Raw genomic sequence first — 14667 nt, 5'->3', positions numbered from 1 at the left:
ATTTGCGAGATCTCTTTCGTCTAACAAACTTGAATAACTCGCGTCATTTAAATCTAGTCACAATCTTCTCCTATCAGCCTGAATGCATCAGTGAATCTCTCAGTAAGATGAAAAAAAATACAAGACGAACTATATTTTTCTCTCATCAATAATCGCGATTAATAATATCTTTAAAACCGGGCACCTCGAAAGTTTTCTGGATTTCAGATAGGAATGCACGTGGTTATTACAGAGATATGCCCGGTTGTTGGCCAGTTTCTGGAGAAACGCATTTAAATGAAAACATTTATAATGCCTTTCGGGCATTATAAATGCTTACATCAGTTTTCACTTCAAATCATGATATGACAATAAGCAAACTCCCAACGACAGTTCTCACGCACTTTAATGTCACTTTTAAATGTACGACGTACAGTATCAGAGAGCGAATGTGTGCGTTAATCAAGCGTACATTTTTTCTTCAAGAGAACAAATAGTTTTGCATTGAGGGATAAAAACCTGTTTTTCTTAAGCAATAATTATGACCAGACATAAGCAATTCGTTAACGATGTTCCTGACATCGCTTCTAATGACGAATCGTGCAGAAATTCGACCAATTCCTCTCAAGTAATAGCAAAGGTTTCCTTTCTGCTGCCATTACAAAGAAACAGAATTGTTCTAAAGTAACGCTTTTGTGGTTACTTTAGAACAGCAGCACGCTCACGTAAGAGCTGTCTGACGCGTCACATAGTTGTAACTTACCGAATAAGTGATAGCACCGAAAGAGAAATTCAGTTATTTCTTTGAGGCCTCCGCAGACCTGAATACAGTATCCCAAGTGCAGTCTCGGCATCATCTCATGATGACGTCCTTCTGTTTGCTCAGACAAGCCAAAAAATCATGCACAACACTGCATGCTTTTCTGGCCAGTTCGTAATAATTCTATCAATAAAGGGAACACAATGCACGGAGGAGTTTTAATTTTAATCTTCATTTCTTTAATGTTGCATTCCGTAATAATCGTTGCATAATTTTCCGTTTTTACAGAGAAGAGAAGAAACAGATTGCGTGCGGAGAATCGGGCCTGCAGAACTGCACCTTCAACGGCATGGGAGCCTTGGAACAACTTTTAAACGCTGCCAGGGTTTTCGTCTCATTTCTGTGCGCCAATAATTCCGCAGGCGAATCAGGTAAGATAGATTTAAGTTGAGCGTTGGCATCTTGCGGCATTTCTTACATGGGGCGGGCTGGTCAATGTGCGCATTCCTTTCCGAAACATAAAAATCGTGCGAAAACGCCGTTTCCCCGGTGATTGTCTGCTATCGATATTAATAATGCGCGTGCAGTTCCTTAAGACGCTGTGGGAGAGTATTTGTATGGAGGTGAAGTAGAAACTGTAGGCAAGAAGGGGTTGTACAGCAGCAGCTCTTCTGGCAAGGGACGTCTTCTCTTAACAAAACCTGGCGATGGAAGCAGTTTGGAGACGTCACGTGTCCGTTTCGTTTTCGCCCCGATATTGATGAGCGTAAAAAGAGTTACCGATTTTCGAAACAGCTGCGAATAAACTGTAATCCGATCTCGGTATATTAAAATAACACGATTTTTTTTAGTACGCATCGGGATGTCAACACTTTTCGCCATTTAATTAGTGCACGAACCTAGATTCGGGCCTCAGTTCTTTACTACAATGCGCAAATCTGAATTCGGCCTTTTGCATCAAAAATACAACAATTCTCCCCCCTTAACAATCCGAGTGTGGCTACATTACTTTCCAATGAATTTCCAACTTGGAAAGGTTTTCCAAGTTGGAGAAGTTCCAGCTTGCTATTTGTAATTACGGTGCAATAAAGTGATTAACATACTGTCCTCATTTATTTGTGACAATAGCCTTTTTTTCTTTTCATTTATTAACGCACGATTGTATATACACTCTCAAGATAAATATTAATCAATTGATATAAAAGATTTATATACAAATACTCACATATATGTGCTGTGCTCCTTGTGTACAAATGCATGTGTGTGTGTACTGGTATGAAGGGGGCTCCTAGACATAAGCCCATCTCCATCTATTACTCCTCTGATAGCTCAGAACGTCTGAAAAACAGAACCTCTGATAAGCGTTGTCAGGCCATTTCGCCACCAGAGACCAACCAATATCTGGATCAACCATTCTGTGTGTGTGTGTGCGCCATAATGCACAAATCCCGCACTCACCGAATGCAGTGCTATACCGGTATTAGGTACAACCAAGTGCCGCCCCAAAGGCTGCTTAAGCTCGGAGGCCACCGGGGGAAAAAATCCAACTAGAAACATTGTACACTTGTTGAAACAAAAGCAACCTTATACAATTATTTTCATGTAAATAGCAAATACACTTAGAATGATGTTAAATTAACAGTAACACTTACATTAACATTATCTCCACTTAGAGTCCATTCACAAATGCAAGCCTGCATTTGGGTATCCAGGAGCCGAAGATCAACGCGCACTATAATACAAAAACATCCAATGAAGATGACTGTACATCAAGCATTCTGTCGTGAAATGTGCAGCACTTCCGTTAATTCGGATCCTGCAACAGAGTTCATAACTCCCGTCTTCTTTTAAAAACTTGAATGCGTATTTACCATTAAAAAAATACTCACGAGGAGGGTTCCAAGTTGGATGAATACTGAAGTGTCACATTACTTTAGCAGAAAATGGTGGCATGGAAAGGTTCCAGAGCAATAAAAAGTACTGAAGTCTACAACAGCTACAAGGTGATGTGTAAGAGAGCCACAGAAAAGGTTCGACAGGCAATGGCAGTTTATCATAAATCGCTAGTAAACAGGGGGTGTTAAGGAATTCTTCACATATACAGTATAAATGCCAACAGGAGCAGTACAAACCAGATGAAAGGCGATAGAATTAAATACACCAGCTGCCGTTGCAGATGAACTCAACAGTTATTTTGCATCGATATTTACAAATGAAAAGCCTTTTGTGGCAATGGGAAATTGTGGAAGCGAAGTTAAAAAATATGTAATTAATGATATTGAAATTTCACAATATTATTTAATGAAAAAACTTTCGAGCCTACAGACCAGTAAGGCTCCTGGAGTTGATGGAATATACCCTATAATCTTAAGAGAGGCGGTAAGGGAGTGCATTGAACCATTGGCGCTAATTATGCGAGCATCACTAAACTCTGGGGAGATTCCCTTGGATTGGAAAAGTGCAAATGTATCTCCCATACATAAGGGTGGCTCTAAAAGTGAAGTTGGAAATTACCGACCTGCCAGTCTGACTTCAATAGTAGGGAAAATCATGGAGGCAATGATCATTTCGATCGAATTGAAATCCTCAAGGATACTCAGCATGGTTTTGTAAAGGTAAAATCATGTTTAACAAGTCTGATTCGCTATTTCGAAAGGGTCACTCACGAGCTGGATTTAGGGAATAATTTCGACATTGTTTATTTAGATTTCAGCAAAGCTTTTGACTCAGTCCCACATGAGCGGTTGCTTTATAAGCTGGAACAGGTTGGAATCACTGGGAAAATCCTTAGATGGATAGAAGGATGGCTTCAGGGCAGGAGGCAGAGGGTTGTGATAAATGGCTATTCCTCAGATTGGGTTGATGTAAGAAGTGGGGTATCCCCAAGGATCAGTATTAGGACCACTGTTGTTTTTAATTTTCATAAACGACATCGATGAAGGGATAGAGGGCGTGATGTCTAAATTTGCAGATGATGTTAAAATTGGTAGAGTAGTTAATGATCACTGTCAAGCTGAGCTTCTTCAGAGAGACCTAGATAGACTTCAGGAATGGTCAGAAAAATGGCAGCTGTGCTTTAATCCAACAAAGTTTAAGGTATTACACCTGGGAAACAGTAATCCCAAAATAACTTATTCACTTGGTGGAGTTCGACTAAACCCAGTACTGGAGGAAAGGGACTTGGGTGTTACGTTAAGGTCAGACATGAAATTCTCTGAGCATTGTAAACAGGTTGCAAGGAAGGCCCATGGTGTCCTATCGAACTTTTGAAAGTAGAGATAGGGACGTGATAATCCCATTTTATAAGGCTTTTGTTAGACCACACTTGGAATACTGTGTTCAAGTATGGAGACCGCACCTGAAGAAAGACATCGAGCTTCTTGAAAGGGTGCAAAGACTGGTAACTCGCTTGGTGAGATTGGCAAAAGGGCGTCCTTATGAAGAAAGACTTCGAATATGTGGGTTGCAGAGTTTGGAAACTAGACACCTTAGAGGAGATTTGATTGAAGTGTTTAAGGCTCTGAGAGACATCAGTAAAATGAATGAGGACGAAATTTTCAAGATTATAAATGATCCTAGAACTAGGGAACATAAATTCAAGTTACGGGGGAGGGAAATGTTTTGACTGAACTGCAAGAAGTTTTATTTTAGCCAGCGTGTTATAAATTACTGGAATAAGTTGCCTAAATGGGTGGTAGAGGCTGACAGTTTGGGGAAATTCAAAGGTCATCTGGATAGTACATTCGGGTCAAGGAAACGCTTAGGATGATAGGTTTAATTTCCTTTTCTTTTATTAATTATTAGTTTTTTTTTTATCATTGTTTTATTCGGTTTTTTTTTTTTTTTTTTTTTTTTTTTTTTGGCTGGTGAAGCATAAGCCATAGGCTTTCTTGCACCATACTGCCATTACTAATACTAATAATAACTTTGGCCGAGAATTCCTGAGGCAAAGCAAAGATGTCCCAGCTCTTAACCAAGAGAGATAAATTATTCTCCGTGAGGTTTGTGACAATAGCCGTGGACATGTGTTGTCTTACGCAAGGCGGCCCCTAAACGTCAGTTTATCTCCGCCATGGCTGTCTGTGATGATATACAATCGCCAGAAATGCGTGTAGTGCTATGTTTGCGCAGCGTGTGTGGTGTTCTGTTGTTTAGCTGTTTCTGGCCGCTTTGCTACCAAGAAGCAAGGATCACCGGGAAGGCTGCTTCCCAATACCCGTTCACGCCACGAGGCGGCGGGCCCAACTATACACGTACTTGTGACAGTAGCCAGCTCTTTTATCCCTATTAAGACTTTCAATCCGATTTAATATTTGGGAACTCTTCTTCACGTGGTGCTAGTTTCAATCACGTTTCGCCATAGGATTTGGACTTCCTTAAAGTGTTTCTTCTTAGTTTTGTCTCGTAAAATAACACTGGATTTTCATTCGCGTTCTCTCTTTTGTATAATCCTAGACATAAGAGTGAAAGCCGCATTCAATAATCCGATTTTTGCTGATGAACCACCATCAGATATTGCGCTTTAGGCTGCTTTTCTCTTCCATCCGATTATTATTATTATGCGTTTATTTCTCTTTTGAGACACCCATTAACAGCACGTGGCATTTACATGAACTTCTTTACAAAATTTGAAGATGAAAAAACACATAGGATGTGGTTAATAAATTAAGTAGTTTTAATTAAATACTATTAAGTAATTGTTAAGATGTAAATAGTATTATATTAATTATTAACTGAGCGCTTTTGTTATATTTGTACCTGCCTGTATACATTACCAAAGATTTATGTCCTGTACATTTTGTCCTGTATGTAGTTTCTCTGGATCTATATTTAAATTATTAAAATAATTCACAGTATTTGCTGGGAAGAATCTCCCCAGAAAGTCCAATTGAGTCAATTGGCACTTGAGACTTGGATCTTCCCTATTTATTCTCGGTCGGATCATCCGAGGGCGAGTGATCACATTTCCCACTTTCGGCGCATCTATTCTCTCTCTCCGTTACTAGCTTTTCCAGAGTTAAGATGTTTCTGGTTATGATGATATACTTCCAGGGTTTGATATCCAGATTGACAAACAAGACCGCACTTGAAATGGTATACGGTTCCCCCGGAATCCTATTTAACCATCTCAGCAGCCAGTATTTTACTCCTAAGAAGGCCTTGATGTTGTTCTCGGCAGCCGATGACCAGATAGTCGATGCGTATAACGGAATTTGTGTAACGCATTTAAGGATGTATTGGATCATAAGATGAAGGCTTCGGTGACAGAAGTGAATACAGCCAGGGAAGTTTATACAGTCTGTAGAAATACATATACTGACACAATACAAAAAAGCAAAAGAGCCTCCTAGAAACAATTTGTCACTATTGCAGGAAATAATAACCCCTGGGGACTCGTGTACCGCATTGTTATGAATAAGCTCCCCAGAGGGGAAACTTTAAATGCAACTACAAATCTTGATGGAACTACTACCATGACTTGGGAAGACTCATTTGAAAATCTTTTAAACATGCTCTTTCCCAATCACAGTGACCCTCTGACATTCGACCAAAACGAAATTGTTACCATGAACAATGACTACTCCTCAGGCAACGTTGAAGAACCATTCACACTGGGTGAACTACAAGCTGCCCTCCACAAGACTAAGGAAGGAAAGACTCCAGGCCAGGACCTTCTGTAGGTAGATATCATTAAAAAAAATTATATAGTACTACCCTCTGCGGCTGCTCGCCACGTTCAATAGGTGCCTCGAGTATGGCGAGTTCCCTTCAACCTGGAAGAATGCTCACCTTAAAAAAAAAAAAAACTCACAACCAGAAATCATACCGTCCGATAGCGCTCCTCCCCGCTCTAGCTAAATTATTGGGGAGACTGCTACTTTAGACTCAAAAGCCATTATATAGCTGCGAACCTAGCTTCAACGACCCAATTCGGATTCAAGCAAGGAACCAGTACAGTAGACGCAATTCACCACCTTATCTATACAGCTACAACCACAGATTTCAAGTAACCTATGGCAATAACCGTTGACTTCGAGGGAGCATTCGATAGGATATGGTGGCCCAGCATCCTTAGGAGGCTCCGTCAGGTCAACCTCCCAACCAGCTTAAAAATCATACAATCATACCTAACCTACAGAAAGATTACTGTTGCTGCAAAGTTTCAGCGTTTCACCAGGCAAGTTTCACAGGGCTGCCCTCAGGGCTCTGTCCTGGGACCATTCTTCTGGTCCATTGTTCTGGACGAGTTCCTGGGGATGAACCTCGAGCAAGCCTCCTCTATGGCATTTGCTGATGACCTTGATAGTCCATGCTGAGACTAGGGCACAGCTGGAATCCAGATCCAACCATGTAATCAGAAAACTACAGGACTGGCTACCGACTCTCCATTTCCGGAGAAAAGACCGAGTCAATAAATCCTGTTGAAGGGAACCTTGCAGATTTCAAGACCTTCAACAATCAAGATCGCAAACAGACCAATCAGGCTCTAATGTAAGATTAAATACCTCGCAATCTTGATAGACGCAAAGCTAACATTTTTTTTTTTTTTTTTTTGCCACTTGCAGTACCTAGCCTCTAAGATAAGGAAGTACACAGCCATGATTACACGCATCAGTCGGACGTTTGTTACGGTACAGCTGTGTGGTGTTACAGATTTATTCTTGATAGAAATCGCAGAAAACTGGATTCTGTCCAACGCACTATGCTTTTAACCATCACAAGAGCTTGTTGCACCGTAAGCACCACCGCTCTCCAGGTCCTAACGGGCTGTATGCTCCTCCACCTTGAAGTCATCAAGAGCGGACTACATCATAAACTCAGAAAATGATCCCTTGCACAGTCGCTGGCATTCAGCTCGATATGGAAAATGACCCAAAACACGAAAAGAGAAGGATAGCAGACAAACTGCGTGAAATATGGCAAGATCACTGGGATTCGACAACAAAAGGTGCTGTTACCAAAAAATTTTTTCCAACTGTTATCGCTAACATATCCAAAGCCTCCTCCTCCCTGGTTTGCTCCAGGTCTCCAAGTCACCTTCCTGCTTACAGGGCATGGCCCATTTAGACATAAATTAACCGCGCTTGGAATTGAAGAAAACTGGGAACATGTCGTGTACCTCTGTCCGCAGTATGACGAGTACCTGACTAGACTATGCACGAAGATACAGGAAAATCCCCGACATTCTGAGCACCTTTTTCCCACGGAAGACAACTTTTCTATAGCTCTCACTGAGTTTGCTCAAGTGTATTCCAGAGAAGGCGTTCTACCCACTCGAGGCATATATTACCAATTCCAGGACAACCCAACTGATGATAAAAACCACCTGAATTTTTGCACCTGAACACCTTTGGGTTGGTCAGGTGCACCTGAAATCTCGCTTGTCAGATTTGATACGAAAACATGGCGCTCTCCTTTGCAGACCTCCCTTGTTCTGCAAACTGTCTTCTTTACCCTGGCAATGGGTGAGCTCCCAATGTCACGGGTGATTTACACTTCTCATTCTTTGCTCGCCATTTATTTATTTATTTTTATTTTTAATTTATAATGCATTACGACCATAATGTGTATAATATATTTTGTATAATATTGAACATAATATAATATAGAAGGTAATTCAAGCGGACAACACCAAGCTAGATTTAAAGAAACGCAAGGGATATATATATCCACACACACACATAAAACACACACATAAAACTACCCACAATCTAGATGACTTCAACTGGGGCCAACCACCCAGACTGAAGACAAAAACGACAAGAAGTTCTCTGTTTCTGTAATGATCCATATCTGCTAAGATATATAAAAATTCAGAGATTAAGTAATTTGAATCTAAACCAATTAAATGTAGTTAAAAAAAAATTTAGCATCAAAAGAAAGATAGTATAAATGTAAGCATATATTGAACATCGTTGACTCGACAGAGAACGCAGTTTAATAATTAAAATAAGAATAAATGCAAAGTATCCGGGACATAATGTAACAACTAACCTTTATGAAATAATAATCCCTCTAGTGAGTTAATATAGATGTGGTGACCCCTATATGATGGATATGGTAAAAATAAAAATAAATAATTAATCAATTAATTAAAGTTAACGCAAAGAGAAACATGCAGATAGTAAGAAGAATAAAAACTAATAGAGTAGGAATAATAGAACCTGAACTCCACAAAGGCGAAAATATATTAGTACAAATAAGAAATAGTTTCTCCTACGTCCTCAGATTGCCCTAATAATTTCGGAGAAATAAGAACAAAGAGTGTAGGACATCTTAGAAAGCAAGAAAGAGAAGAATGATGATAACCAGCTCAGGACCCTGGGTTTGGCAAGCCCATACTCACCAGATGTGAGCCCCTTTTACATCGTTCAGACATTAATACTTACAATAACAAGGCTAGTAAGAAAACAGGTAATCCTGAACATGATATTGAATTTAGACTTTTCCGAAAACATACTTTTGGTAATATTTTCATTTTAATACTTAATTAATAATTATAATTACATTATATTTAGATATAATCCGATATCCTAATTATTAGCAGAAATGAAAGATAAGATTACTGCAAGAAGAAATTAGCGTGTTACAATATATAACGCTATATCCATACGAACTGAATAACAGATTTAATCAAAAATACATGACTAATAATTTGAAAGATATTTGTGTTTATATTATGTTTCAAATTGCCAAACTTCATAAATCTAAATACAAAAGAAAATATAGTAAATCTAAAACATTTAAGAGTGACCGAGAACAGCTAGGGGATTTCATAGATTTATTTAAAATTTGGGACGCAGATCCTATAAACATTGGTAAAATACATAATACACTCTTCGGTATTAAACTTAGTGCACTCAAAGCCCTAAGCGGGAAAGCCAATAATTATGTGTTTGGATCTTGTCATCTTATGAACGTTATTCTAGACAATGTTAAATTCCGAATTAATATTTTGAATATCACCAAGAAACCAGAAAACTCTGTCCTTATCTTATATTTTCAAAATAAAATGATGAATAATTTGGATATACATCGAACTATTAACTTACGAAACGACTTGCTACCTATTAATAACTTACATATTAATATCAGATTTAGATATTCTAAGCCATTTGGTCTTAAAGCGTGTAACTATAAAATAATAGCTACAAACCTTCACAATATTAACATTGGACAGGATGTGCATGTTTGCCACAAGCCTTCTTTTCTTAAATACGTAGATCCTAATCATAACCACATTATAACTGGCGATTTAGATATAATCCCGTATGTTTTATCACTCGGTTTTAACTTTTGACCCAATCTACCAGTTAATAAATCTACTTTTAAAAACACTGTTATATCTATATTTATTAAAATACTGCATACACATACTGTATAACATACCGGTTGAGACATACCACATGTGGCTGTTCACAATGCTAAATGTCATATTTAACAAATATAATCAATTGAAATTCGGACCGGATAATCTAAATAATACAAAATTAATAAATAAGCGGCTCAAAGAAATTTTGTAATTACTCCGGTTGACAAAGCTGCTTGCAATTATATGTGAGTCCCATTACATTGAAATTATTAAAAATGAACCGCAGTCCAGTAGCACAAACAAATACATAACATCTTCCCCTAATGTAATAATCAAAAAATTAATTGCATTGCATAAAAAAAATAAAGTACAATAATCTAAATTATCTGTTTATATATGGTATACCTAAATTTCATAAATCACCTATTACATTTAGATTCATAACATCGTGTAGAGATAGTTATGATATTTTATAACTATCTCTAGAGACAGTTATAAAATTCCATGTAAAACGTTAGAAAAGTTACTTAAAACTATATTAAATAATGTAAATAAAACTATTATAATAAATAACAATTTACCGATTTTACCGGTTATAAATGCAATAAAAAATAACAATATTCAGCGAATACAAACATTTGACTTTAACCGTTTAACCTACTGGGATACTCTAATAAATTTATGTATTTTTAAGAATTACGTATATGACGGAACTTCGTTATACTTAAAAGTGAATGGCACCCCTATGGGAAGTCCAGCATCCTGCACCATTGCAAACCTCTATCTATATTCCCAGAAAGAACATTCCAAGATAACCTACTTATGTTCAGATACGTAGATGATCTATGTGTGTTGAATTGTCCACATTTCGTTCAGGATTACAGTAAATTATATCCAGAAGAACTTGTGTTGGCAAAAACTAACAGTTCTAATAGTATAGCAAATTACCTGGATCTTCGTATAGAAATATTCCGTAATAATAATATAGACGTAAATGTATATAATAAAAGAGAAGCATTTAATTTCAATGTAGTCGGCCTTACAAACTGGAGATGTAATATATCGAAATCAGTGCACGCTAATATCATTTTATCGCAATGTCTGAGGATTGCTTCTATTTGCAATAAAAACACAACCTGTGCAGCAAACATAATAGCATGGTACAATAAGTTGATAAATAATAATTTCCCTATCGCTTACCTGAAATATCACTTCAGGACGGCGATAAATATAATTAACTTCAAAACTTTATTTCCTGAACCCATTGCTTCAATATAATTACGTAATTATCGATTTAGAGCCATGTATATTATGTACATGTGATACACTTTGCTTTGTTGGTGTCTTACGGCTTAGAAAACTTGTACCCACCGGCTTGCAAATTACAGTGTATCATTTATTTTATTTTATTTTATAATCACGCCGTATATACTTAAGTTCACGCTAAGGTGTGACATGCAAATTCAGCTCAGGGTCCTACTACAGGAACGGGTTTGCGATCCCGGGAATACCCGAACTACAACTTATATCTTGTATTGTCTTTAAGCTGTCCTACACTCTTTGTTCTTATTTCCCCGAAATTATTAGGGTAATCCGAGGATGTAGGAGAAACTATTTCTTATCTATACCACTATTATGTTTTCGCCTTTATGGAGTTCACTGTTATTCCTACTCCTTTAGTTTTTATTCTTCTTACTATCTGCATGTTTCTCTTTGCGTTAACTTTAATTAATTGATTAATTATTTATTTTTATTTTTACCATATCCATCATATAGGGGGCCACCACATGCATATTAACTTACTAGAGGGATTATTATTTCATAACGGCTAGTTGTTACATTATGTCCTGGATACTTTTCATTTATTCTTATTTTAATTATTAAACTGCGTGGTCTGTCTGTCGGGTCAACGATGTTCAATATATGCTTACATTTATACTATCTTTCTTTTGATCCTAAAATTTTAACCACCTTTAATTGGTTTAGATTTGAATTACTTAATCTCTGGATTTTTTTATATTTTATATATCATAGCAGATATTGATCATAACTGAAACAGAACTCCTTGTCGTTTTTTGCCTTCTGTCTGGGTGTAGGGGGTAGTCTACGATAAATTGTGTGTGTGTGTGTGTGTGTGTGTGTGTGTGTATATATATATATATTTTTTTTTTTAAATATATTTATATCCCTTAAATAAATAAATAAATATATATATATATATATATATATATATATCCCTTAACTTTAACTATAATAAGGGTTAATTAACTTTAACCCTTATTAATGGTCAATATTTGTAATGAATTGGCTGCTGTGGTCTTTTTCGATCCTGTTCAGCCGATAAAAGGAGAAGGCCCGTTAAGCTTTTCCTGAACTCCGAGTTCGGAACCTTCATCTCCATTGGTTCCATCGTATCATCATCCACTTCGCAATCTCACACCTACGCTCCTGTGATGAAATCATTCCACAGTTTGTCTTTTCTCGAATCCACCTCAGTATTCGCATCGTCGCTACTCGCAACTTCTGTTCCCCTTGCCCTTTATTGGTGCACCTTATATCTAGCGTTGGTCTCGCTATGTTATGAAATCTTTCCTTCATCCTAAACGGGACCTCCCGATTGCACTTCACTTGCCTGCCTCCACCTGATTCACCCATGGAGACTCATTCCTCGCTGCAATTCGCAGTTAATTCCGTTAGGACTGATCGTAATAAATTATCCGTCCCCTCGAAGAAAACAAAATTTTTATACCTGAAAGGCGATCTTGACATTCGGCCTCATCAAATTGTTGGACCAATAACTTTCCATGCTCAGCTTCTTTAAATCTTTGGGGTTCACGATAGATGGTAAACTAAATTTTCAACGGCGTGTTCCCCATTCATGAAAAAGTTAATACGAATCTCAAAACGTTCTTGGGGTTTTCTTTATTAGAGAACTTAACGAATTTTTCACAAAGCGGCATTCTTGTTTATTTGTACACATGGTGCTGCTGTCGCTGCCTCCACAAGCTACCATACATACCCCACCCTATTTTTAAATAAAGTTTGCTGAACCAGACACGTTGGTTATTGAACCGTTTATCCTTCAGCTGTTTGATCTCCAGTCTGACCCACCGCACGCGTTATTTTTGAAACGGTCTGCCATCACCGAAAAAAATTAAGTGGCTCTAGTTTGTTTGAGAAACATTTCCAGAAGCACATTTATACAGGGTGATTCACTACCAGCGCGATAAACTTGCAGGAGGTGTAGGGGACACAAAGACGAATCGGAATCACATAGCATTGCAGGGTCCGAAATGCCTTCGTCATGCGGTAGAGGACGTTGAACGGGAGGTCGCGTGAGGTCGCAAATGCTGACTTCCAGCGATCCCGCTGGAAGTCAGCATTTGCGAACCGTTTCTTTTGAAGAAACCAAGTAGCAAAAGTCCTCCGGAGTGGATAATCCGCAGGCTCCAATGATTGGACGCGTTGCAGATGGTATGAACTCATTTGGTTTGTTGACAGTATCTTCCATACAGTGGATTGGGAAATACCCAATCGTTGGCCTATCGCTCGAGTACTCGTACTCGGATTGCCTTCTGCAAGACGTAGGACATTCTCCTCATTTTCTGGCGTCCTCGTCGTTCGCTCTCGATTCATGGTACCTCTCGTGAAACAACCAGTCTCGCGTAACCTTCTCATCATACGATTAAAATCGTGGAGCACGCCTGTGCGGGAAACGTTCTCTGGTACAATCGCAGAGGGGCGCGCCCGTTACAGTCCCCAGCTCTATACGCGAGGTGCATGTCTGCCAGTTCAACGTTTGAATACTCGTCCGTCCTGCTGCCTCGGGAACCGGTTCGCAAATGCTGACTACCAGCGGGGTCGCTGTTCACGCGACCTCCCGTTCAACGTCCTCTACCGCATGACAAAGGCATTTCGGACCCCTGCAATGCTATGTGATTCCGATTCGTCTTTGTGCCCCCTACACCTCCTGCTAGTTTGTCGCACTGCTAGTGAATCACCCTGTATAACATTTTTTTCGTTGTTTTGGACACGCCCACCAAATTTATTTCCTTTATTTCAGGAGATCCTGTGTATGTGTTCCTTTAAAAGCCCGAAATTGGGTTAAGAAAATCCTAGGATTTGTCAGTTCGCTCTTGTAAAATTCCGAACACGTGAATGAAACGGCAAATCATCACCTCTCGCCTTTGCGCCCTCTCCGATTATCATTTTACGATATTCCAACAAAAGCATAGGGGGATATCTGCTAGTACCGCAGATATAGCTTGTTTAAAATAGGAAAAGTGAATGGACGATTGATGTCGAGTAATTTTTAATATTTCGGCCTTTTTCCTTATCAGAGCAGCGAAAGCCAGAATTTCCAGCAAAGAAATAAAGTGGTAAATCGTAAGAGTTACCAGAGTTTGGAATTTTACAGTAATATATGTTATTTATACAGGGTGTCTCAAAAATATTGATACAAATGTTTAGGGGAGGTAGGTAACATCTAAAGGAATGTGAATCGTATAGGAAAGCATAACCGGAAACGTTACCGTAAGTCGGTAGACGGCGCTGTTCATCAGTTCGCGAGAGGAAAAATTTCTGGTTTACTCATTCAAGCAGTAGTCGCCGCACG

General features: G+C 38.5%; 1 protein-coding gene across 4 annotated transcripts in view; it reads left to right on the top strand.

Moving 5' to 3' along the window:
* The window catches only part of LOC150078591 (uncharacterized), a 202949-nt gene that overhangs the window by 161112 nt on the left and 27170 nt on the right, over positions 1-14667 (top strand). For all 4 annotated transcript variants that reach the window (XM_090384287.1, XM_090384288.1, XM_090384286.1 and 1 more), the window contains one exon: positions 1028-1170. In XM_090384287.1, the coding sequence (XP_090240413.1) occupies positions 1028-1170 (143 nt within the window). The remainder of the gene's footprint in view (positions 1-1027; positions 1171-14667) is intronic.

The sequence above is a fragment of the Mastigoproctus giganteus genome, chromosome 11 (genome assembly GCF_048544385.1).
Source record: "Mastigoproctus giganteus isolate SK-2022 chromosome 11, ASM4854438v1, whole genome shotgun sequence".
Taxonomy (NCBI): Eukaryota; Metazoa; Arthropoda; class Arachnida; order Uropygi; family Thelyphonidae; genus Mastigoproctus; species Mastigoproctus giganteus.
This window is presented reverse-complemented; position numbering and strand designations above follow the sequence as displayed.